We start from the raw sequence: 23,602 nt of genomic DNA, 5'->3' as shown, positions 1-23,602 counted from the left end.
ATTAATGTGGTTGCCTACACGATGCTTGTTCGTCCTCTGCTGGTGTACTACTGGGCGGTATGGCATCCTCACCAAATATGACTGACATCGCAGAAGTTCAAATAAGGGCAGCGCGTTTTGTCTTGTCGAGAAACTGGGGAAGGAGTCACGGATGTGATAAGCGAGTTGGGGTGGCAATCACTATAACAAAGGCATTTTGCGTTGCGGCAAGATCTTTTTACGAAATTTCAGTGACCAACTTTCTCCTCTGAATGGGAAAATATTTTATTGTCATCAGCTTACATTGGGAGGAATGATCATCTCAATAAAATCAGAGAAATCAGAGCTCGTACAGAAAGACTTACTTGCTCTTTTTTTCCCACGCACTGTTAGAGAGTGGAATGGTAGATAAATAACCTGAAGGTTGTTCGAGGAACCCTCTGCCATGCACTTAAGTGTGAATTGCTGAATGGTCAAGCAGATATGGATGTGGATGTTTTGCGACGCTTTTGAACACTGAGCTCGCAATATAGAGAGACCCTTATATGCATGTGCATAATAAGAGCTAAATATTTGACATACGAGTATATCAAATATCTGGACACGGATTCTAAGTTCTCCTAAAAGTTTATCGTGCCTTTGAACGAAAATTATAGCTTTAACCTGTGTGCGATTGCTACGTCCTAGCTAGATGGAAAAACAGTACCGAAACTTATCCAGGTGAAAGTAAAAAGTTGCCTACGAAAGCTTCAAGTCTTTCTAAATAACACATAATGTTTACTTAGCAATGGATCTCTTTTCTTTCGAACCGAGTTTTCTCGTATCTGAAGTCAGACGCAAACATAGTGAACGTAAACATTAGTGTCCACCATTTTTATCCTTAGTCTACTCCATGGTTGAGCTTGTCACGTATCAATGAAGCACACCTCGATGTTGTACTGTACTCGTATAAAGTAAAACTTCTCCTCAAGTAAGTAAAAGTTATGCATCTTACATATAATGTGAAAAAACTTTAGTAACTTACAAAATTACGAATATTTTGCTTTACTATAAGATAAATATGTGGAATTTCTACGAGAGATCCTTTCCGCCGTGTGAAGAGGGTGAAATTAATCATTCACTAAAAAAAAAAGGTGTCGCTGGTTGCGGTTTTTTTCTTCAGTGACCTTTCCCAACACAGCTTCGACTTTCCCAAAATATCATTGATAAATTTCTTCATAGGTTAACAGGTGAGCCGTAGATGGTTTGCTTGGACTTTTTGTGATTGCTCGTAGCTGACGGGCTGTGGATCGATAAGTCTGAGAGCAGGTGTGGTGCAGAGCGCGGAGTGCAGAGCTGAGAGCGCACACTCATGCTCGCGTGACCCTTCGCTGGGTGGGCCCGCACTCCCACGCCTTCCTTTTCGTTTTTGCTCTCAGCTACTAGTCTCTGCAGCGCCTCTTGTATTCGAGAGCTCGTAGTCAACACTTTTTATCAGTTTCTTGTCCCGTCAGCAGCGCGATAATTAGAAATCGAGTACTCGCTCAGAATTGATTGTAGTTGGGGAAATAACACGCTCTATCTTTGTGCAACTGCCTATTCCAGCTCTCTGCAACAGTTAAGAAATTATAAATACCCTTGGAGTCCAGCATAAACATGGAAGGAAGGTAACCCCCTACAACCGAAAGTAGTTTCTGTTATTAACGTGGCTTGCTTGCACCCAGCAACTGCACAGCCTCGTCACAGGGCATAATAGGTTTAGTCAGACTACGGTAAAACAACACAAATTAACAAGAATTTACAATAATTTATCAAAGGAATTTATTCACTAAATAACTTGAATTTGAAGAGAATGCGCCGGCAGGGGTGGCCGAGCGGTTCTAGGCGCTACAGTCTGGAACCGCGCGACCGCTATGGTCGCAGATTCGAATCCTGCCTCGGGCATGGCTGTGTGTGATGTCCTTAGGTTAGTTAGGTTTAAGTAGTTCTAAGTTCTAGAGGACTGATGACCGTAGAAGTTATGTCCCATAGTGCTCAGAGCCATTTGAACCATTTGAAGAGAATGCGTTGTAATGCAGTTCGAAGTTCACTTTCATGTATCAGTCTTTGAACACTAGTCCAGTACTGACTCCAGCGAATGACGATTAAATTTTACTTACAGGCATTATTGACGATCCACAGCTGTACGAAATACTTCGAAATGTATTCGCTGACAGCGAGTTCCTTCGTATCAGCGGTATTAGGTATAGATACAATGCACATTAGTGACAGATGTAAATTTGTGCTGGACCGGGACTCGAACCAGGACTTACCGCTTATCGCGAGCGGTCGCCTTAGCACTTCGGACATCCGTGCACGCTCGCTGAACCGACCCAACGCTCCTTATGTCACATTGTCTACTCCCTACGTCATAATCCGCTACTGACATGGAGAATGGGACTAAGACGAATCGAGACCATTGTTGTTACCGACGTATGACCGCCTAGGCATACAATGATGACAAGATTGGTCTCGATTCGTCGTAGTCTTATTCTCCTTGTTGATGGATTCCAAGTAATGATACGAGCACTGGGTGACACAGTGAACTATGACATAAGGATGTAGACAGTGTGAGATGTGGAGGTTTGCGTCGGTCCGGGGAACGTGCACAGAGAGCTGAAGTTGTTGAGGAGACCACTCCGGATAAACGGAGAAGTCAGGTTCGAGTCCCGCGCCGGCCCACATTTTCATATGTCACTAACGGGTAGTGCACCTATAACTAACACAGTTGATGCGAAGCAATTCGCAGTCAGAAAATGTATTTCAAATGATGGCAAATGCAACTTGTAGAAGGTCCAGTCTGGGTGGCGACTTTACGTAGTCCTGATGTGGTCTTGAGGCTCGGTGTTACTGTCGAAATGTCTGTTGATACCCGCTCTGAGCGGACCTGTGTGTCCGTTCACATCTACCTTTGGCGGATGGATGCTCACTTGGAAACTACTTGCCGGCCGGAGTGGCCGAGCGGTTCTAGGCGCTACAGTCAGGATCCGTGCGACCGCTACGATCGCAGGTTCGAATCCTGCCTCGGGAATGGATGTGTGTGATGTCGTTAGGTTAGTTAGGTTGAAGTAGTTCTAAGTTCTAGGGGACTGATGACCTGAGAAGTTAAGTCCCATAGTGCTCAGAGCCATTTGAGCCATTTGAAACTACTTGCGTGACGTTAGGCGGAAGCATAACACAGTCTGTGCTGTATGGGATCTATGTAGCGTCTGGCCATAGCTATATTGCGCCTTATGGAGGCTGTCCATGCCGTGTGGCACTCTCTCCGTATAGTGTTCTTCTGGAGGACACAACAATATCCCAAGATGGACGGACACGCTGAGATGCGAATCCAGCACGCTGCTTTGAAACACCCCACTCGTTACCAGACAGTACTACAACTTTAGTGGTATATAAAGTGATTTTCTTTGTATTTCATTACATTATTATTGTGCGTATTGTTACACGGACTTACCTGTGACGTCGCATACTCTAAATTGTGTTAATGAAGTTGTGATCGACCAGTAAGTAGCGCATATGAAGTATGATGATAAGGGAGTTTTCTACATCAAAATTTAACTGATGTAGGAGAGGAGAGATGGTGCAGATCCTTGTCATCAATTGTAAAAGGTGAAATAAAAATCTCTCTTCAGTGTCTCATGGTGTGAAAGCGTAAGAGACAGGTGATAGTAATCCACTCGTGTGAGACGTTATGCTCAGTGACCTCTGTGATGCTGACAGAGAGGAATGACTGAGTGGGAGTACCACAAGCATGCTAACAACACGGGGAGCATGCGAAACAATACGAACACAACACTGAATTGCACATGTACATATGGCAGCCATCTGCACGATACAACTAATGCCACAGCCACAGGTGGATGAAGGCAAAGGTGACTCTCATATATCGACTAACATTTTGCCATGAACACTTGCGGTGTGTGCCCCATACTTTCTGCTCACACAAAAAAAGCATATTATTTCACTAGAATATTCATTCTTTGGCAACAAAATTTCAGGTTCAGTATTCCAAAGTGTTTGACCAAATGGAACATGACCGAAAATTATGTAAATTCGGTTGCAAGATAGCTATTTAGAGCGATATTTAGAAACACATAGGACACATTATTCGCACAGTCCAATGAAAAGTTCACCAAGTGTATCAAAGACGTCCTTTCTAATAATGAAACTGAATCACCCCTAATCAACCAAACCACCGTATATCTGTAACTACATATCTTGAGTTTCGTAATAAAAACAATATCTCTAAGCATTACAGTGTTCCACTTCAGCATGTGTGTTATAAATGTAAGTCACAGGTTTTTTTTTTTTTGCACTTATATGAAGAGAGTTAGTTCTAAAATTTGCACTCTGTTGATGAGTCACGAAAGTACCATCACAAAAAAACAGACAACAACAAATAGCCAGTTCTGAATCACACAGAAGGTTTCACTTTTAATTTTATACTGTCGCTCATGCATTACAATAAATATATTCTTACAGAAACGCCCCTACGAAGCTTCTGAACTGAATTTTACGTCGAATGATGATTTCGGCATCTGTGCGTGTACTGCGATTACTGATGTAAGGCTCCAAAATGAGTTCCCTCAAACAGGACTAAAATTATCCACTGTCCACACCTTCAAAAGTTCTATGTATTAATTATGCCAACAATTTCTCGCCTACAACGACAGACTGATAACATCGATACCATCGTCAGTCACCGTTCGGACAGAGGACTGTAGAAAGGTATGTGGTGCCTCCGCATTCACTATTAAAATCTTTGAGATACTTTGTTTTATTTTCATTGGCTGTTACTCAGCTCAGAAGCTTTAAATTATCCGTGAAACGAAAAATTACTTTGTTAAAATGACAAAAATTGGTTGTCCGTGGATGTACTTCCATCTTTGTTACCTTGAGGTACATTTTTCTCTGCGTAATACAACATCAGTCTAGAATCTATTAGCAGAAGCTGATCTGTGTGAAAACAGTATCACTCAGTCGCATCAATAAACACTCCTTTTATTTCTATGCCTTCATTTCTAACTTATGTGGTGACTTTAGAATTTAGTTAGCTATTTTCGGGTTAGGTTATATGTTTAATATGTCTATCACTTTACGAGTCTGCTGTGATTAACAACCATACAGAGACGAAATTTTACCCGTTTCTTTACCAGAGGTTGCTGTGTGTTCAAATGGCTCTGAGCACTATGGGACTCAATTTCTGAGGTCATTAGTCCCCTAGAACTTAGAACTAGGTAAACCTAACTAACCTAAGGACATCACACACATCCATGCCCGAGGCAGGATTCGAACCTGCGACCGTAGCGGTCTCGCGGTTCCAGACTGCAGCGCCTAGAACCGCATAGCCACTTCGACCGGCTGCTGTGTGTTGAATTACAGTTGTTAACTAACGCATTGTATCCTGGTGCTCTAGCACACCATATCCAGTTGCCTATATTCGCAACATAGTGTCTCGTGTTATCTGCCCGTTGTAATATATGTTCATGTGCTGCCGCGAAAGGTTGGAGGTATCTCGTTCAGATGACACAAAATAAGACGAGAATTTAAGGGGACACGCACGGTATGACTGGGAAAGGACACAGTAGGGATTTCCTCCAAGCCAAATAAAAATAGTTCACAATTTTTAATTCAGTACTTTGCATGTACGAAAAGAACGTATTCCATGACTATTCAGCAGTAACAGCTTTTTTAGTGACGTATAAATGTTTTTTTGTACAAGTATCCTTAGGGCTTTTAATGCAATTTAGGTTTTGATTTCGGTAACGGACGGGAAATTCACGATGAGCCAATTGCTAATGGTGTGGGTACTTGCTTCTCTTGCAGGAAACACTCCGTAGACGATGTGAGCAACCCCACGTCCGTGAACGCTCGGTAAGTGAAGCTGCATCGCTCTGATTTTTCTTACCGGTGAAGCTTGTGCGGCAGCGAAACACTCATCAGTGTAATGTGCGAAATTGAGGAAACAGCCTGTTCCGTAGTTGTTAGATGAGATGAAGTCTCTTGCCTGATCTCTGCATGAAAACAACACTGGCAAGAGAGAGGAACAGTTAGAATAAATGCTTACGACTTTCCCGCAGATACCGAATGTCTAATTGAAAGTTTGTATTACAGTACAGAAGTACAGCTGTCCCCAACCCAGTAGTTGGTTTGAACAGTGGAAGGAATGGTCCTATCGGATGCTTGTTCTTGCCTTACAACGACATTGGAAATGACTTACCCAGTCAGTTGTAGGGGGAACCTATATTATATCGTGCACTCCGAAGAACGGTGAAACTTAGCAGTCTTCACATACACACATCAGTTACGTAGTGCGCAACAGATATGTCGACACAGACTGAAGCTTTGGAGTACTTACAGTTCCTAAAACGCACATCGTTTATTAAAGTTAACTACGCCATAATTTTGATTTTACATTTCCATTACAGTATTGTAGCTCAAATAGTTGTTGCTCTGCCAACCTGTACCCAGATACGTATCTTCCTTGCACATAGAACGCAACCCCACTTACAGCCAAAATTGTTGCTAACCGTCGATAGAACCGATTAACATCACGACTCTTGTTTTAAGTTCTTTCAAAATTGGCTTGGATTACATGTAATATCGCGTGTCTCTGTAGTGAAACAGGAAGATAGTCGGTATCGTTTCACATTACACATCCGTCTATCATCCTGAACCATTTCCTCTTACCTATGAATTGTTTGTAATGGTGATGCTAAGTGCTTCTATTCTGTGACTGATTTTTTTTCTACATTTCCCTCACATTTGTGTTTTTGTAAGTAAAATATTGAATAAAAAAGGTTTGTATTTTCTTCTTTTTTAGTAGGCTCGTGGTCAAGATTACTGATAATGAAACACAATTAGACGTACTGCACAAGTGCGAATCTTCAGGAAATTTCTTGAGTAAAACGGCAGAAATATTTACCGATGTCGTGGATTAGATCCTAAACACTCATGCAGTGTTTCACGAACTGGGCGCACGTGACACAGTCACGATGATCCATCCAGCAGACACAGATATAAGCTCGGCGGCCCCCTGGTGAAGTTCAAGAGGAGTGGGTTGTGTCTCATAGTCGTGAATTACATAATCACCGTACTGACTCTTGACGCATGCCACGTAACATCCTGCACTAACCAGCTACACTTAAAACACAGTATTCAGGATCCACGAAAGAGAAGTGCCAGAATGTGCGAAGACAGAAAACCTCTGCAGTCAGGCGGGTGAACAGTCACGGGTGTTGTGTGATGTCCTTAGGTTAGTTAGGTTTAAGTAGTTCTAAGTTCTAGGGGACTGATGAACATAGGTGTAAAGTCCCATTGTGCTCAGAGCCATTTGAACCATTTGAACTTCAGTCACGATGTTCGGATCAGAATTCAAATCAGACTTCTCTCATGTATGAAGGAACTATTGTACTACTACGTCACCTGTTTCGATCTATTACCAGGCAACTACAAGCAGCTCCTAACAGGTTAAAGAATGTGATGGCCTGGCCTTCCTTCACGAATTTCTGCCCTCGGAAGGATAGGGGAGAGCTGGCGATAGGTTTTAAGCTATGCGAATATGAAAGTTGTAGTTTCGGATAGCTCAGATGAACGACTGCCGATACAGTTTGCTTAATACATGCTTCTGAAACAGGAACAAGGAGCGCTTACGAATATTTCGCCGAGGATGAACTAACCCGTTGTTGAAACTAGAAGTCTACGGATACCATTTACATAATACTGGCCCCTATTTCGACAGGAAGTGGGGTTAGATTCCACGTACACCTTTGCCAGGGGGTCTAGAGATTGCGTACTGAAACGTCGAAACTGGTTGCATAAATAAATTACATTCACAAGCTGCAGGTGTTTTTAGTTTTACATTCTGGTTAATGTCCACCCGGTAATTGGTACATTTCGTTTTAATTTTCCTTCTGGGCAAAAAGTAGTCAAGAGAAATAGGATACCGTGTATATTGGCAATAGTGCAGACGATTATGAATTTGTACCGAGAAATGCGAAGATGAGAAAATGTTATGCTACCCAGAGGCGCCTCCGGTTGCGAGGTGTGCTCAGAGAAGGCCGGCGATATGGCCTAAATTATGTAAGGCGGCTATGGCGCGTGCGAGGCCTACAATGGGCACCCGCGCGCCTCGCATGCCAAGACGGTGTACGGTACCGGCCTTTGTCCCCGTTCCGTTCCGTTCGACTTTTCTTCCGGCAGCCTTCTTTGAGGCGGCCACAAAGCTGCTGACACTATCTAATAAAACATACCGAGCGACACTGCTTTCAGAAGTCTGTGCTCTTATTGTGGAGGAAACAAAGACGCCAATCGTCGACATTGTTGCTCGGATGTCGGTACAAGCTACCCCTAACGAAGGCAGCACCTCGCCCTCACGAGAAGCCCTCTCTGTAATCCCCAGCCTATTAACATCACCTCTATTTACCGTTTTGATTTAATTTTGTTCCACATGAATCAGCTAATAGGAACTTGTACGTTTTCGGAATCTTTTTAGTTAGTATCGAAAAGATATGGGGAAACTAGTGATATGAAGCGAGTGTTGTCAAGGAAGTCTTGTGGAGAGAATGAGTTAGAAACTCCAAGACAAAGAAGCGAGACACCACGAAGAAATTACCCGAATGGTACGGAAATCGGGAGATGAGATGTACATGTACAGACAAACAAATGTTTACAACTTCGTAAACTACTAGAGTTGGTTGGAGGGCTCTTCGCATAATGCTCCAAACGTCCTCAATTGGGGAAATATCCGGTGACCTTGCTGGCCAACGGAGGGTTTGGCAAGTACGGAGACAAGCAGTAGAAACTCGCGCCGTGTGTGGGCGGGCATTATCTCGCTGAAATGTAAGCCCAGGATGACTTGCCATGAAGGGCAAGAAACGAGGTGTAGAATATCGTCGACGTGCCACTGTGCTGTAAGGGTGCCACAGATGACAACCAAAGGGGTCATACCGTGAAATCAAATACTATCCATTACATTAAATGAATTTGCAGTTGCGAACATGAATAACCATCAGCTGTATAAGGGAATGACGACAATGAAAATTTTTGTCGGACTGGGACTCGAATCCGGATTTTCCGCTTATCGCGAGCGGTCGCCTTACAATTTGGCGACCTGAGCATGATTCACGGCCCGACCCAAACTTCCATATGTTGTCAGCTATGTGTCTACAACCTGTACTCGTACGTCCATTATGTATATTCCCGTACAGGGGAGACATTTTACTTGAAATTCGCTTGCCCGGATTCGGCGGATAAATACAATACTGCAGAGCCTATATTATTCCGAATTACGATGTAATGTTCCTTCACAACAAGTCAGTCTATTCTTTACAAAATTCAGGATTAGCACTTTCATCCTTTGACCTTTCATTTATAATGAGCAAACAGACGCACCAATTGCACTGCTTTATTAGTAAAGCGGCTTTCTATTAGTGTCGAATCATTGTTAGGTATTCTGTAAATTGGTTTGACATTAATGAGTGTCTGGAAAATTAGCGTTCCATTAGAATATTCATAGCTAAAGTATATAATAACGTACCAACATGTCCTACATCTGTTGAGATGGTTATTTTCTCAGAAACAACTATTATTCTGTTGCGACACTCAATGAACATAGAACACTTTATTGAACGCATAGTAACGATAATCCTCTAGTCTACAGCAGTCGTACCAGTCCAAGTGGAACTCTCTCGCTGACAGTAAGTACGTGTCATTTCTTTGAAGCATAGCAGTATAATAATCTTTTCGAGTGAATTAGTTCTTGGGAATATGTGAACTATAAAGTTTCGCAGAGAACTTATGTATTAATAGTTTGAATGATCACGACTTCTCTATCGGGGCACTGTTGGGTGAATACCGAGACCCAAGCGCTTGGACAGTATCTAAAACATTTCTACTGTCTGAAGCATATACGTAACGGGTGTCCGGCAACGGTGATATTAAACCTAAATATTGAAGTCCGAGAGGCAATTTGAATCCCGTTCCTCCCGAATGCTGACCCAGTCTTTTAACTGTAGCCACACTTCTCTTGGTTTCCTTTGAAGCCTCTATGGTTGTGAAAGTCTGTGGGTGGATTCATATGGTGTTGATTTTCTTTTTTGTTTTTTATTTTGTTGTCATTGACGAACTGAGTAGCGATGTAACTGTCGCCGGATTTTATATGTAAATAAATCTATTCTCAAACCCAAAACTCGTTCAGATAAGAAGTGATATCAACTAGCAGGTCATTAGCTTTTTTATGCGTCCGACTGATTCGCTTTGATTTTCTAATTCTCTCCGAATTTCTGAAACACTGTGTATTTGCCTTGCAAGGCACCGCACAACGCTCTATCCACGCGGGGATGCTTCACTACAGTACTACGTCGACTACGAAGCAATCATTATTTTTCCAGAGACCATTTGTCTTCCGCAGCAATAAATCGACCCTTCATGACAAAACGATTGACGAGTTCAAGCGGAATGCAGATATCCGTTAAACATGTACGCTAAACAGAAATCTTGTACCCATACTAGCAATAAGACGCGAAGCAGCTTTTAGTGCGGCGTACGGCCTCCCCGTGGCATTTCCGTTATTTTTGTGACGGCCCTTTGGGTATCGGATTTTTATTACTCCCATTACTCATCCATCTTCGGGGCCAGCGCGCGACTGCTAACTAATGGCTCCTGAGCCGATAAGCCGATCGCAGCAATATTTTGCATCCTTGCCGCATTCCTGTGTAATTTGGGAGTTGGGGCCATCAGTGAACAGAGGGCAGGCCTAATTAAATAGCAAACGGTAGCCGATCGGGCGGCAGTCTGAGGCCGTAGTTGATTTATCTGCGCCCGATGGACTTCATACGCTTCGTCGACATAAATCCAGCGCGGCGCGGCGCCGGCCTAAGCACGCGATATTTCACGCCGGCTTTTGCGGCCGCGCGTCCAGCTTTCACGGCGCCGCATCCGATTTATTTCTCCGCTTCCATACAACACCTGCGAAGCGCACGCCACGCGGACCACATGCGGCGATTTCTGGGAACGGGGAGGCATGAAGGCGGCGAGTCTCCTGTGGGGTTAATCGTTGATGTCCCCGCAGCTAATGCCAAAGGTTTGGCCGCTAGCTGGGCTAGCCGCGTGTACCTACTAAACAGGCACGTTGCGGCGGTGGGCCGTACGGGAACGCCGTGAAACAGAATTTGGAGCCGCCCCCACACAGACCTATATCTCTCACGTCGATCTGTTGCAGAATTTTAGAACAAAAAAAAATGGCTCTGAGCACTATGGGACTTAACATCTGAGGTCATCAGTCCCCTAGAACTTAGAACTACTTAAACCTAACTAACCTAAGGACATCACACACATCCATGCCCGAGGCAGGATTCGAACCTGCAACCCTGGCGGTCTCGCGGTTCCAGACTGAAGCGCCTAGAACCGCTCGGCCACACCGGCCGGCTTTTAGAACATGTTTTTTGCTCGCGTATCATGTCGTTTCTGGAAACCCAGAATCTACTCTGTAGGAATCAACATGGATTCCGGAAACAGCGATCGTGTGAGACCCAACTCGCTTTATTTGTTCATGAGATCCAGAAAATATTAGATACAGGCTCCCAGGTAGATGCTATTTTCCTTGACTTCCGGAAGGCGTTCGATACAGTTCCGCACTGTCGCCTGATAAACAAAGTAAGAGCCTACGGAATATCAGACCAGCTGTGTGGCTGGATTGAAGAGTTTTTAGCAAACAGAACACAGCATGTTGTTATCAATGGAGAGACGTCTACAGACGTTAAAGTAACCTCTGGCGTGCCACAGGGGAGTGTTATGGGACCATTACTTTTCACAATATATATATAAATGACCTAGTAGATAGTGTCGGAACTTCCATGAGGCTTTTCGCGGATGATGCTGTAGTATACAGAGAAGTTGCAGATTAGAAAATTGTAGCGAAATGCAGGAAGATCCGCAGCGGATAGGCACTTGGTGCAGGGAGTGTCAACTGACCCTTAACATAGACAAATGTAATGTATTGCAAATACATAGAAAGAAGGATCCTTTATTGTATGATTATATGATAGCGGAACAAACACTGGTAGCAGTTACTTCTGTAAAATATCTGGGTGTATGAATGCGGAATGATTTGAAGTGGAATGATCATATAAAATTAATTGTTGGTAAGGCGGGTACCAGGTTGAGATTCATTGGGAGAGTCCTTAGAAAATGTAGTCCATCAACAAAGGAGGTGGCTTACAAAACACTCGTTCGACCTATACTTGCGTATTGCTCATCAGTGTGGGATCCGTACCAGATCGGGTTGACGGAGGAAATAGAGAAGATCCAAAGAAGAGCGGCGCGTTTCGTCACAGGGTTATTTGGTAAGCGTGATAGCGTTACGGAGATGTTTAGCAAACTCAGGTGGCAGACTGTGCAAGAGAGGCGCTCTGCATCGCGGTGTAGCTTGCTGTCCAGGATTCGAGAGGGCGCGTTTCTGGATGAGGTATCGAATATATTGCTTCCCCCTACTTATACCTCCAGAGGAGATCACAAATGTAAAATTAGAGAGATTAGAGTGCGCACGGAGGCTTTCAGACAGTCGTTCTTCCCGCGAACCATACGCGACTGGAACAGGAAAGGGAGGTAATGACAGTGGCACGTAAAGTGCCCTCCGCCACACACCGTTGGGTGGCTTGCGGAGTATAAATGTAGATGTAGATGTAGAAACCACATCAGCAATGAGGTCTAAGCACTCGGAATAGATTCTCAGATTTGTGAGTAGCTCGAAACTTCATAAGTCATAGAAGACGGTACGTTTTACTGGACGGCGAATGTTCATCGGAGACTATGGTGTCGCCAGGAGAGCCCAGGGAAGTGTGATATGATCGTTCTTGTTCTCTATGCAGGGTGGTCAGAAACAGTCTGAAAGTCTGTAAGGGCGGTGCAGTGCAGATTGTGCTCAGAAATAACTGTTCCGAAAAAAAATCTATATGTTGCGCCATTCCAGAGTAAATTAGCGTAGAAGTTAGCCAATCAGGCCATTATGTGCGCAAATTCAAGCGGCTCGCCAGAGACGGTGTCGCCAAAGTTGTTTTCTTTTTGTTTCCTAAGATCGAAAAAGATAGCGACGCAAAAATGGGACATGTAACTATAGTAAAGATCGCACCCGAGCCAAAGCCTGGGCAGTCTCGTACGCTATCATCTGGGCTATGAGAGTAAGTGACACTACTTGTATTTGGGCACATAATGGCCTGATTGGCTAACTTCAGTGCTAATTAACTCGGAAGCGGCGCAACATACAGAATTTTCTTCTTAACAATCATTTCTCAGTACAACGTACCCTGCAACACCATTACTAGCTTTTCAGATTATTTCTGAGCACTCAGGCTCAACCTACTGTCATACTGTTTATAAATACAGTCTGCCACTGTATGCTGATCACACTGTGTGTACGAGAAACTCGTCGTTGACGGACTGTAGGACAATACAGGACTTGGATAGAACTTGTATTTTGTGGCATGAGTTACAGCTTATTCTAAAAGTGGAAAAATTTTAAGTTCATGTAGATGAGTAGGAAAAACAGTAATCTAATATTAGAATACAACATTTTGTAAAGTAACATGAAATGGAACGAGCAAGTAAGTTCAGTAGTAAAAAGGAAAAAATGAAATGACCGTCTGACAGTGATAGCCGGGACCGAACCCGGGCCCGCTGCATGGGAGGCAAGCACGTTACCACTCAGCTTAGCAGGCCGACATGTCTGTTATAGTGAACGCAAATGATGAGATCGGTTTACTGAAAGATCTATAGGAACGTGTAGCTCATCTATTGAGTTCGCCTGTTTAAAACTGATGCGATCTACTCTTGAGTGTTGCTCGAGTGTTTGACAATCGCATCAGGTCAGGTTACAGGAAGACATTGAAGCAATTCAGAGGCGGGCAGCTAGACTGGTTACCGGCAGGTTCGGTCAACACCCTTGTATTGCGAGAATTCTCTATGAAATCAAATGGGAATCCCTGGACGGAATAAGTCGTTCTTTTCGTTAAACACTATTGAGAAAGTTTATAGACGCGGCATTTGCGACAGACAGCACAATGATACTACTGCTACCAATATATACCTTGCGTAAGGACCGTGACGACAAAATGAGATAAATTAGGACACATACTGAAGAAGACAGGCCATTGTTTTTCCCTCGGTCCATTTATGAGTCGAACAGGAAATGAAATGACTACAGTATGCACCGTATGGTGACTTGCGGAGTATGTATGTAGTTGTAGGTCAGGTCATTTAGCTGTGTCTTCCTGCAGTAAGGCAACAGCATTGCTCGACTCCTTTTCTGCAATGACACAGACTAGAAATCAGAATCAGAGTTGAAATTACCGTCGACATTTAACTCATTAGAAATTAAGAACTGGCTCAACTGCACAAGAGTAGATGAGGAAATTAATTGGGCATGGCCTTGTTCAACGATCCAGCCCAGTATTCCAATGAAGTGGTGTAGGGAAACGTAAGTCAGTATGTCTGGGTGACAATCTGAACCGAATGTAGATTTGTAGCCCGTTCCGACTGAATATGAGTTAAGTATGACAGCTACTACATCCCCTCCATTGGTGTATATTCAGGACACAGATCAATTCTGAAGACTACGGCGATGATGATGATGATGATGAGGAGGAGGAGGAGGAGGAGGAGAAGGAGAAGCAAGATAGTGATTTTTGATTTGAGTTGGTCCAATGTCACTGTGTTCACTGCTATGTTATTGTTACTTTTCTTTCGTTTCGTCTTTTTCTTCCTCTCTGCCTTCCTTACTTGCTTCTCCGGTTTCCTTTATAGGATCCTTTGTTAATCGTTCTAGATACGTGTATCATCACCTAGTTATCTTTCCCGAGAAACGATAACTCTCAAAGTGTAAATCTGTGCAAGTGCTTTTAATTGGAGATCTGTGTTAAAGTTTGGCGCTATTTGTATAACAAAAAAGTAATTTACCACAAGATCAACAACTGCAACATTTTACTTTGCCATGAATTTGAAGCAACCATGTTTCTCATGAAACGATGTAATTTTCTTTATCGGTAATTAGGTCTATCGAAATGAGGTATAAAGTGAAATTTCAGTGTTCTCAGTAAAATATATCATGAAAAAAAGTAGGGAATATGGTGGACGTGCAAGTCCAGTGACATTAGGTTGTCCTCCCACCTGTGCGAGAAGTTTCGCTGCAGACATTAACAAGGGTAATCCTCACGACCTGTTGAGTTCCGTTAAGAAAAATTATTTAGTTTTTTTTTTTTTAAATATATACATTTTATTATTTTGGCGTCTCGATAAATAAAAATGTTAAGCGCATTAGCTACACAGTAATTTACCTTTGTTTGTATATTTTGCACAGCTTACGAAATATTATGGATTGTGAATCCCTATTACGTACGACACCCTATATTGAGATTTAATCGGTATTAAAATATAACTGTTAAACCGAGTGTTATTAGAATATATATCAGCTTAGTACTGTTGCTTCAGTTTGTGACTGAACATCGATTTACTTGGCAGCAAATATCAAATGTATAGTTGTAACTGTTTCCTTGATGAATACACCATACAGTTTTACTATAATGCTCGATAAATAAAAATGTTAAGCGCATTAGCTACACAGTAATTTACCTTTGTTTGTATATTTTGCACAGCTTACGAAATATTATGGATTGTGAATCCCTATTACGTACGACACCCTATATTGAGATTTAATCGGTATTAAAATATAACTGTTAAACCGAGTGTTATTAGAATATATATCAGCTTAGTACTGTTGCTTCAGTTTGTGACTGAACATCGATTTACTTGGCAGCAAATATCAAATGTATAGTTGTAACTGTTTCCTTGATGAATACACCATACAGTTTTACTATAATGCTCGATAAATAAAAATGTTAAGCGCATTAGCTACACAGTAATTTACCTTTGTTTGTATATTTTGCACAGCTTACGAAATATTATGGATTGTGAATCCCTATTACGTACGACACCCTATATTGAGATTTAATCGGTATTAAAATATAACTGTTAAACCGAGTGTTATTAGAATATATATCAGCTTAGTACTGTTGCTTCAGTTTGTGACTGAACATCGATTTACTTGGCAGCAAATATCAAATGTATAGTTGTAACTGTTTCCTTGATGAATACACCATACAGTTTTACTATAATGTGATTTTGAATCAAGGCATTCCACGACGTAGCCTGCAGAACAGTTGTTAAAGTCCAGTACGCATCATTCTACCTCCTTGCTATGACCCACCATCCTATACCATACTGTGCATTTATTTAATCGACATTTTAATCTGTCACTAGATGGATCGCTCTTCACGTGGATAACCTTCAAGGAAAGTACAGTCACCTTTGGGTTTACGGATTAGTTCATAATTAAATTTCCTTTACTCTGTGTCTATGGTCACAAACTTTTTGTCAACAGATTACCAGTTTCGGTCTATAATGACCATCTTCAGATCTGTTTTATAAAAGCAATGTCCTAATGTACTGCAGCCATAGTTCACAATTGTTGAAAATAAAATAGCAAGCCTCTTCGCTAACTTTACACGAATTCCGGTGGTTTGTACGCTGTTATGATAGAACACGTAACGTTCCAGAGATAAAGTTTTGCACAGAGTTCAATTACTTCGCAACATTTGTCAACAGAAAGAAAAAAATCGTTGACATCGACACAGTCTCTGTTAAAGACGCAGAACTTTTTATCATATTCTCAGGCGTTCTGCATCACGATGTGCTTTACTGTTGCTATTCCGAGAGCGTACAGTACTTGAAGTGTGAAATAGTATATTATTTCCTCCTACATATAGATGTCGCGAGAAGACCATGAAGGTCAAATTTGAGAGATTCAAGCTCACACGGAGGCTAACCAGCAATCGTTCTTCCCGCTAGTCATTCGCGCAAAGAATAGGAAAATGAGGAACTGACATTGGTACAAAAAGTACTCTCAGCCACACACCGTGACGTGACTTACGGAGTATACTTACAAATGTAGACATCTACCACCAGACGAATGTACATTTTCGCTTCATTAAAATGTAGCAGTTTGCTCATATTGTTTTCCGATGAAGGCAAAATTTCTTTGAACGCCGAAACAGCTGGCACTACAACCAGAACGAGAAGCAGTGGAGGAGACCCAGCGGCGGATGCGATTTTTAGCAGCTGTGTGGTTTGGTGCAGGGCGCCGTAATGCTCGCAAGCCGGGCTAAGACCGCCATTACACACGTGTGATCCCGCGCACCCCAGGGGACAGCACGTGACCTGGAACGCAACGCTGCCCAGCAGCCAGCATTAACAACTACCACCTTACGGCGCTCTCTGATAACAACTACAGTGGCTCCAAAAAGTATTCTTCCGACCATAGCGCGTAGAATACGACAAGCGCAATCATACAAATAGAGCTAAGAAACGAAGAATGACTACACTGTAAGTAAAAAAGTCCGCACCACGAGGGAATCATCAGAATGAGACGGAAATCGGTAGATACGATGAGCGTGTGCAGACAAAACAAATGATTAAAAATTCAGAACAATTCTATCATTCATTCAAAAGAAAGAGCTTCACAAATTGAACAAGTTAATAATGCGATAGTCCACCTATTGCCCTTATGCAAGCAGTTATTCGGCTTGGCACTGATTGATAGAATTGTTGGATATCCTCCTGAAGGATATCGTGCCAATTGTGTCCTATCGTCACGTTGGTTCGTCGAAAGCAGGAGCTGGTTGCAGGACCCTGTTCACAACGCTCCAAACGTCCTGAAATCGGGAGAGATACGGCGATCTTGCTGGCCATGGTAGGGTTTGGCAGTAGTAACTCTCGTCGTGTGTGTGCAGGCGGTATCATACTGTAATGCAATCCCAGAATGGCTTGCCGTGAAGAGCAACAAAACGGGGCGTACAATATCGTTGACGTACCACTGTGCAGTAAAGGTGCCGCGGATGACAACTAAAGCGGTCCAGCTATGAAATGAAATGGTACGCCAGAGTTTCACTCCTGGTTGTCGGACCATGTGGCGGACGACAATCAAGTTGGTATCCCACTACTGTCCGGGGCGTTTCCAGACACATCTTCGCTACCGACCGCGGTGACTGAGCGGTTCTAGCCTCTTCAGTCCGGAACCGCGCGACTGCTACGTTCGCAGGTTCAAATCCTGCCTCGGGCATGGATGTGTGTGATGTCCTTAGGTTAGTTAGGTTTAAATACCTCTACGTTCGAGGGGACTGATGACCTCAGATGTTAAGTCCCATAGTGCTTAGAGCCATTTGAACCATCTGAACATCTTCGCTGCTCATCGGGGCTCAGTTCGAAGCGGGACACATCACTGAACGCAATTCTACTTTAGTCATTGACATTCTAGGCCGAAGACTTGTCTGAAGACACAGTGTCCTTCAGCTTCATTAAAGTGACAAATAAATGGCTCTGAGCACTATGGGATTTAACTTCTGAGGTCATCAGTCCCCTAGAACTTAGAACTACTTAGACCTAACTAACCTAAGGACATCACACATACCCATGCCCGAGGCAGGATTCGAACCTGCGACCGTAGCGGTCACGCGGTTCCAGGCTGTAGCGCCTAGAACCGCTCGGCCATCCCGGCCGGCCATTAAAGTGACAAACCCATCGTCTAACAGTGCTGATATCCACTGTTGCATCACCATACACATTTCCCAGTCTTTCATGAATGCGACTGGGAGGTTCACCTTCTGCGTCCAAGAATTCAGTCACAGAACGTTGTCTAATACGTACTTTGATGTCGCCCATTTTGCGAGCGACTGCAACACTTGCCTCTGTTCGAACAGAAAATTACTACTGCAGTTGACTGGGAAGAAGTACTGCCGAATAGCGCTAATTCTAAATTTACCTCAATAAACATTATTTAAGGAGAAAAAAAATTATGAAGCACTACTTTTTGACTGACCCTCGTAGAATAAAGAGAATGGACAATATTACAGGATACTGGAATGGGGAGGAGGCAGAAATGTACTAAAGAAAATCATGAGATTCCGGTTATCTTGTGTTGTGCAGCAGTTCCAGAAGACCTGCACCTCCCCGGTATATAAACGCTTCTGTCTTTTTTCGGCTAGGAGACGGAGCCACTCGTTATGTCAAGTAAGCCAACGAAAGTGTAAAGAGTATGTATAGCGTTTGTTTTTGTGTTTGTTACGATTTTGCGTTGCTCGGCAATGAAACAATGAAAAGGAATCGCGTTACTGTCGCAACCAATGCAACGTTGGACTGTTTTTTTCTCCAGTTTATTGAAATGCGAGCATTTTACGTCGTTATGAAGTCGTGTTGATCTCAGTAACGAATAAACAGACTAAGCAGGACTGAGGATTAAAGAAAAGGAAAAAAGGGGAAGACATCGGGTAGGTGGGCGGGAGGTACGGGGGAGGGGGGGGGGGGCGGATGGTGCGAGAAATTATAGTTTGCCATGGACACCAAATACCCTGAGCTTTTCTCAGGACTGTAGAAAATATTTTTGCTACACAGACAAAAATGAAATATGAGCCTGAATAATGATATGTACTGTATACTATGAGCGGATATCGTCTACGTTCCAATCTGTTATTAATGATGCTTGATAATTTTATTCTCTTGCGATGCTTTCCAAAATAGAAACCTCACTGGGTTAATACTTGGAACACTCCTTATTCTTTTCCCTGCCTGTTTCCGTTTCTGTATGGAGTCAGCATTCTACAGGTTTTGGAAATGTCAGTGACAGCTGGAGACGGGATGCCGTCCCTGACGTCACCACTCTCCACGGGACGGAATACGTCTGTGTCTAGAATAAGTCTGAGGTTCGAGTGTAAAATCGTTTACTAAATATTTGTGTAGCGAGTAGCTTACGCTGGACATAGGTACCAACCCGAAAATTACCAAGTGGGATGTGGGAAACTGCCTAAAAACCGCGTCCGGGCTGGCTAGCACACCAGCCATCGTTGTAAATCCGTGAGTCGGATACGATCCGGGGCAGGTTCGATCCCAGAATCCAGGACACACAGCGTTAACGCGTTTTTTTTTTTTTTTTAATCTCATTTTGTTCGCTTTTGTTCGTTGTGTCTGCTCGGGGCGGACGCCGTAAGACATCCTTTTATGTTCGTTGTTGATCGATTGACTCAGTTTTTTTATTACAGAGGGCACGTAACCCTCTGACCGAACACGCTGAGCTACCGTGCCGGCATATCCGTTTAAGTTCGTTGTTGATCGACTAGCTCAGTTTTTTTATTACAGAGGGCTGTTAACCCTCTGACCGAACACGCTGAGCTACCGTGCCGGCACGTTCGGCTGTCCGTGCATGTAATACTTGGAGCACTGAACAGTTGACAAATAAAAATTTACCATTTCTCCTTGGTAATTCAACATCTTAGTTATAAAAATTATAACACAACTTGAAATTATTTTCGTGAAAAATTTCAACATATTATTTATGTTGTGTGTATGAATGTGAGGCCGCGCGGGATTAGCCGAGCGGTTTCAGGCGCTGCAGTCATGGACTGTACGACTGGTCCCAGCGGAGGTTCGAGTCCTCCCTCTGCCATGGGTGTCTGTGTTTGTCCTTAGGATAATTTAGGTTAAGTAGTGTGTAAGCTTAGGGACTGATGACCTTAGCAGTTAAGTCCCATAAGATTTCACACACATTTTTTTTTATGAACGTGATCTGCTTTGCAGAAGCATTGCTTGATGATTTCGGATAGAATATCTTTGAAACACACGTACTTTATTTATCTCTGGCTCACGTTGCGGTTTCCTACGGGTTCATCGACGCTGATCAACCAGTTGAAGTTTTCTCTGACTTCCCTGAACCGCGTAAGGCAAATGCCGAAATGTCCCCTTTTGAAACTGACACAGCTGATTTCCTTTCAGAAGTTTCCTCAATCTGAGATTGTGCTCCGCCTCTTTCTTTTTCTTTTTTTATTTCAACTTATCTGCTTTCGGTTCGTGCACATTCAGGCTTCTCAGTAATGGAAAGACGATGTGACAGTTTATTGCAGACAATTTTCTTGTCAGTTACGAACGTAAGGACAATACAGCACACAGTCACCGAGAGGGGAAAATCTCCGACTTGGCCGGGGATCGAACCCGGGCCCTTTCGGTTGGCAATCTGCCACGCTGACCCTGCAGCTACCGAGGAGGACCACCGCCTCTAATTAGATCGATGCTGGCGAATTTAAGCCCTAATCTCCTTTTCTGTTTTCGACGTATGGCCGCGAACTAGAAAGTCTGATGAGCTGGAAGCTAGCGCGGCTGAATCCATTATTCGCAGCACCTGGCGACGACTTCTAGATCAGTCGGTGCAAAATTGTGAATAAAAATGGAATCATCAATCCTGTTGGGCACCTTTTTTTTCTTATTTTCCACCATCTTTGCACTCAAACATACTAAGAATTACAGTCTTTATATGAAAATTCTCCTCGCTGTTTGTATTCAAAGAGGCTAAACTGTTATAACGCTGTACTCATTAATAATGCGAAAATGAAAAAAAAAATGTTGTTTATTATTTTCATAAATTACTTCCTGTCCTTCTAGATTTCCGTCTGTGGCTTCTGCTGAATGAGAAAAACTGTAAACTTTTCTTAACTAACTTTTAAATCTATCAATACAGTTGATGTACAAGCTATCCACTGACGTCTATGAAGTAGGTATAAATACATCAGTTGCTCAGATCTCACACTCTCTCACTCAGATTAATTATCTTTATATAAGAATGTACCTCTGATTTACACACGAGTAAATTTGATTTTTGTTTAACATGAAAACCATTGTAAGTCGTGTATGCTGGTCGTCCTGGAGAGGAAATTTCATTGATTTCTGCTTTGGTGTATCGCGCATTTATCTCGCAGCACTTGGCGACGTCTGTGGAAACTGTCAGACCAAGTTACTTTGACAGCCATACGAGAGCAGCTCCGCAGCGAGAGAAGTTATTACTCCGTTGCGCCACAGGTACATCCATTTACATAGCCGCACACTGTGTTCATCTTCTCAACCATCCTCGTGTTTTTTTTATTCTTCTCTCAGAAACTCTTAATTGCATTCCATTTTTAGCTTGCAATGCTTTCGTACAGACCGCTACGCTAGACAGTGTGTTTCTCCCTGTGATATAAACGAGACAGTATTAATTTACATAATCGGCATGAAAATATTAGGGAAATAGACTTGCGCTGATCACCACGAAATTGTTACCCATGAGGTTGTGATCTTTCAGCTGAGAGCGGTCTGTTGAGAATGTTATAAACAGAAGCTTCTGACAGAACATTTGAGAGTACCACGAGCAACAGCGTAATTCTCACTTCCTGATCGAGCGCCACAGTTACCTATTTATATGCGCCTTTGTAATTCATACGCAGTTGCTACAGATGATTTCACTCACAATATTCTCGGATTGCAGTTAGTTAAACAATACGTATCTGAGGGGCGAGAAAAATCAAAGGTTAAAACCGATACCAGTATTTTATTCTGAATAACCGGTATTTGTCGGTGTTTGTATGGTATCGGTTATAACAGGTCCTTTCTTCATTTTTTGCTAACAACTGGGTAAAAGAACGGCTTATCAGCTTGCCATAGCAGCAGTGCTAAACTTTTTGATTGTAAGTAAAACATCTTTTTAAAAAACTAGTAATGTTTATTCGTAAATGATCCACTGCTTTCAAATATTGGACTATTGTAGAAATTGGGAAAAGCGATCGGCACTATTTTTATAACAACACCTGTGGTGTCACCGCCAGACACCACACTTGCTAGGTGGTAGCCTTTAAATCGGCCGCGGTCCATTAGTATACGTCGGACCCGCGTGTCGCCACTATCAGTGATTGCAGACCGAGCGCCGCCACACGGCAGGTCTAGAGAGACTTCCTAGCACTCGCCCCAGTTGTACAGCCGACTTTGCTAGCGATGGTTCACTGACAAAATACGCTCTCATTTGCCGAGACGATAGTTAGCATAGCCTGCAGCTACGTCATTTGCTACGACCTAGCAAGGCGCCATTGTCAGTTGCTATTGATATTGTAAAGAATGTACAGGCAAGAGCTACGTTCAACATTAATGGATTAAAGTTAAGTATTCCACCAGCTACATCCTTTTTTTCTAGTCTAACTTCCTTGTCCTGTTCCAGACCTCACGCCAGCCTGCGTGAGCTAAAACGCGTGCCTTTCGGCTTCCTCTTACATTAGTAGATTGGCCCTCCTGCCAATCCACAACAACACCTACAGTTAGAAACTAGCAACACAGACGTGTTTCCACGTGACTTGGTGTATTAGACGGTACGCGGGTACGTGCATTGTACAAGACTTGCCCCAAACTGGTCTATACAGCAGTTTCTCGCTGTCGTATCCGCACGTCAGTTGTATTGCAGAATGATACCATCCCTAGTGTGGAAGTATTTTACGAAGTGTGGGAGCAATAAAGTACAATGCTTTATTTGCTTCAAAAGATTAAAAACGGGACGAGGCACAACAAACTTGCAACACCATATAAGAAGAAAATATCCGCGATGTTAATTGGAAGAGAAGGCAGATTTAATCGATACACCTATTGCCGGCCGCGGTGGTCTCGCGGTTCTAGGCGCGCAGTCCGGAACCGTGCGACTGCTACGGTCGCAGGT

General features: G+C 43.0%; 1 protein-coding gene across 1 annotated transcript in view; it reads left to right on the top strand.

Annotated features, from left to right (window-relative positions):
- LOC126249336 (uncharacterized) overlaps nucleotides 1-23,602 on the top strand; it is a 756,239-nt gene that overhangs the window by 450,168 nt on the left and 282,469 nt on the right. The window contains exon 4 of the mRNA XM_049950992.1: nucleotides 5,824-5,871. Coding sequence (XP_049806949.1) covers nucleotides 5,824-5,871 — 48 coding nt within the window. The remainder of the gene's footprint in view (nucleotides 1-5,823; nucleotides 5,872-23,602) is intronic.

Source organism: Schistocerca nitens, chromosome 3 (assembly GCF_023898315.1).
Source record: "Schistocerca nitens isolate TAMUIC-IGC-003100 chromosome 3, iqSchNite1.1, whole genome shotgun sequence".
Classification (NCBI taxonomy): Eukaryota; Metazoa; Arthropoda; class Insecta; order Orthoptera; family Acrididae; genus Schistocerca; species Schistocerca nitens.
Note: the sequence above shows the minus strand (reverse complement) of the source record. Positions and strands in the feature narration are given on the sequence as shown.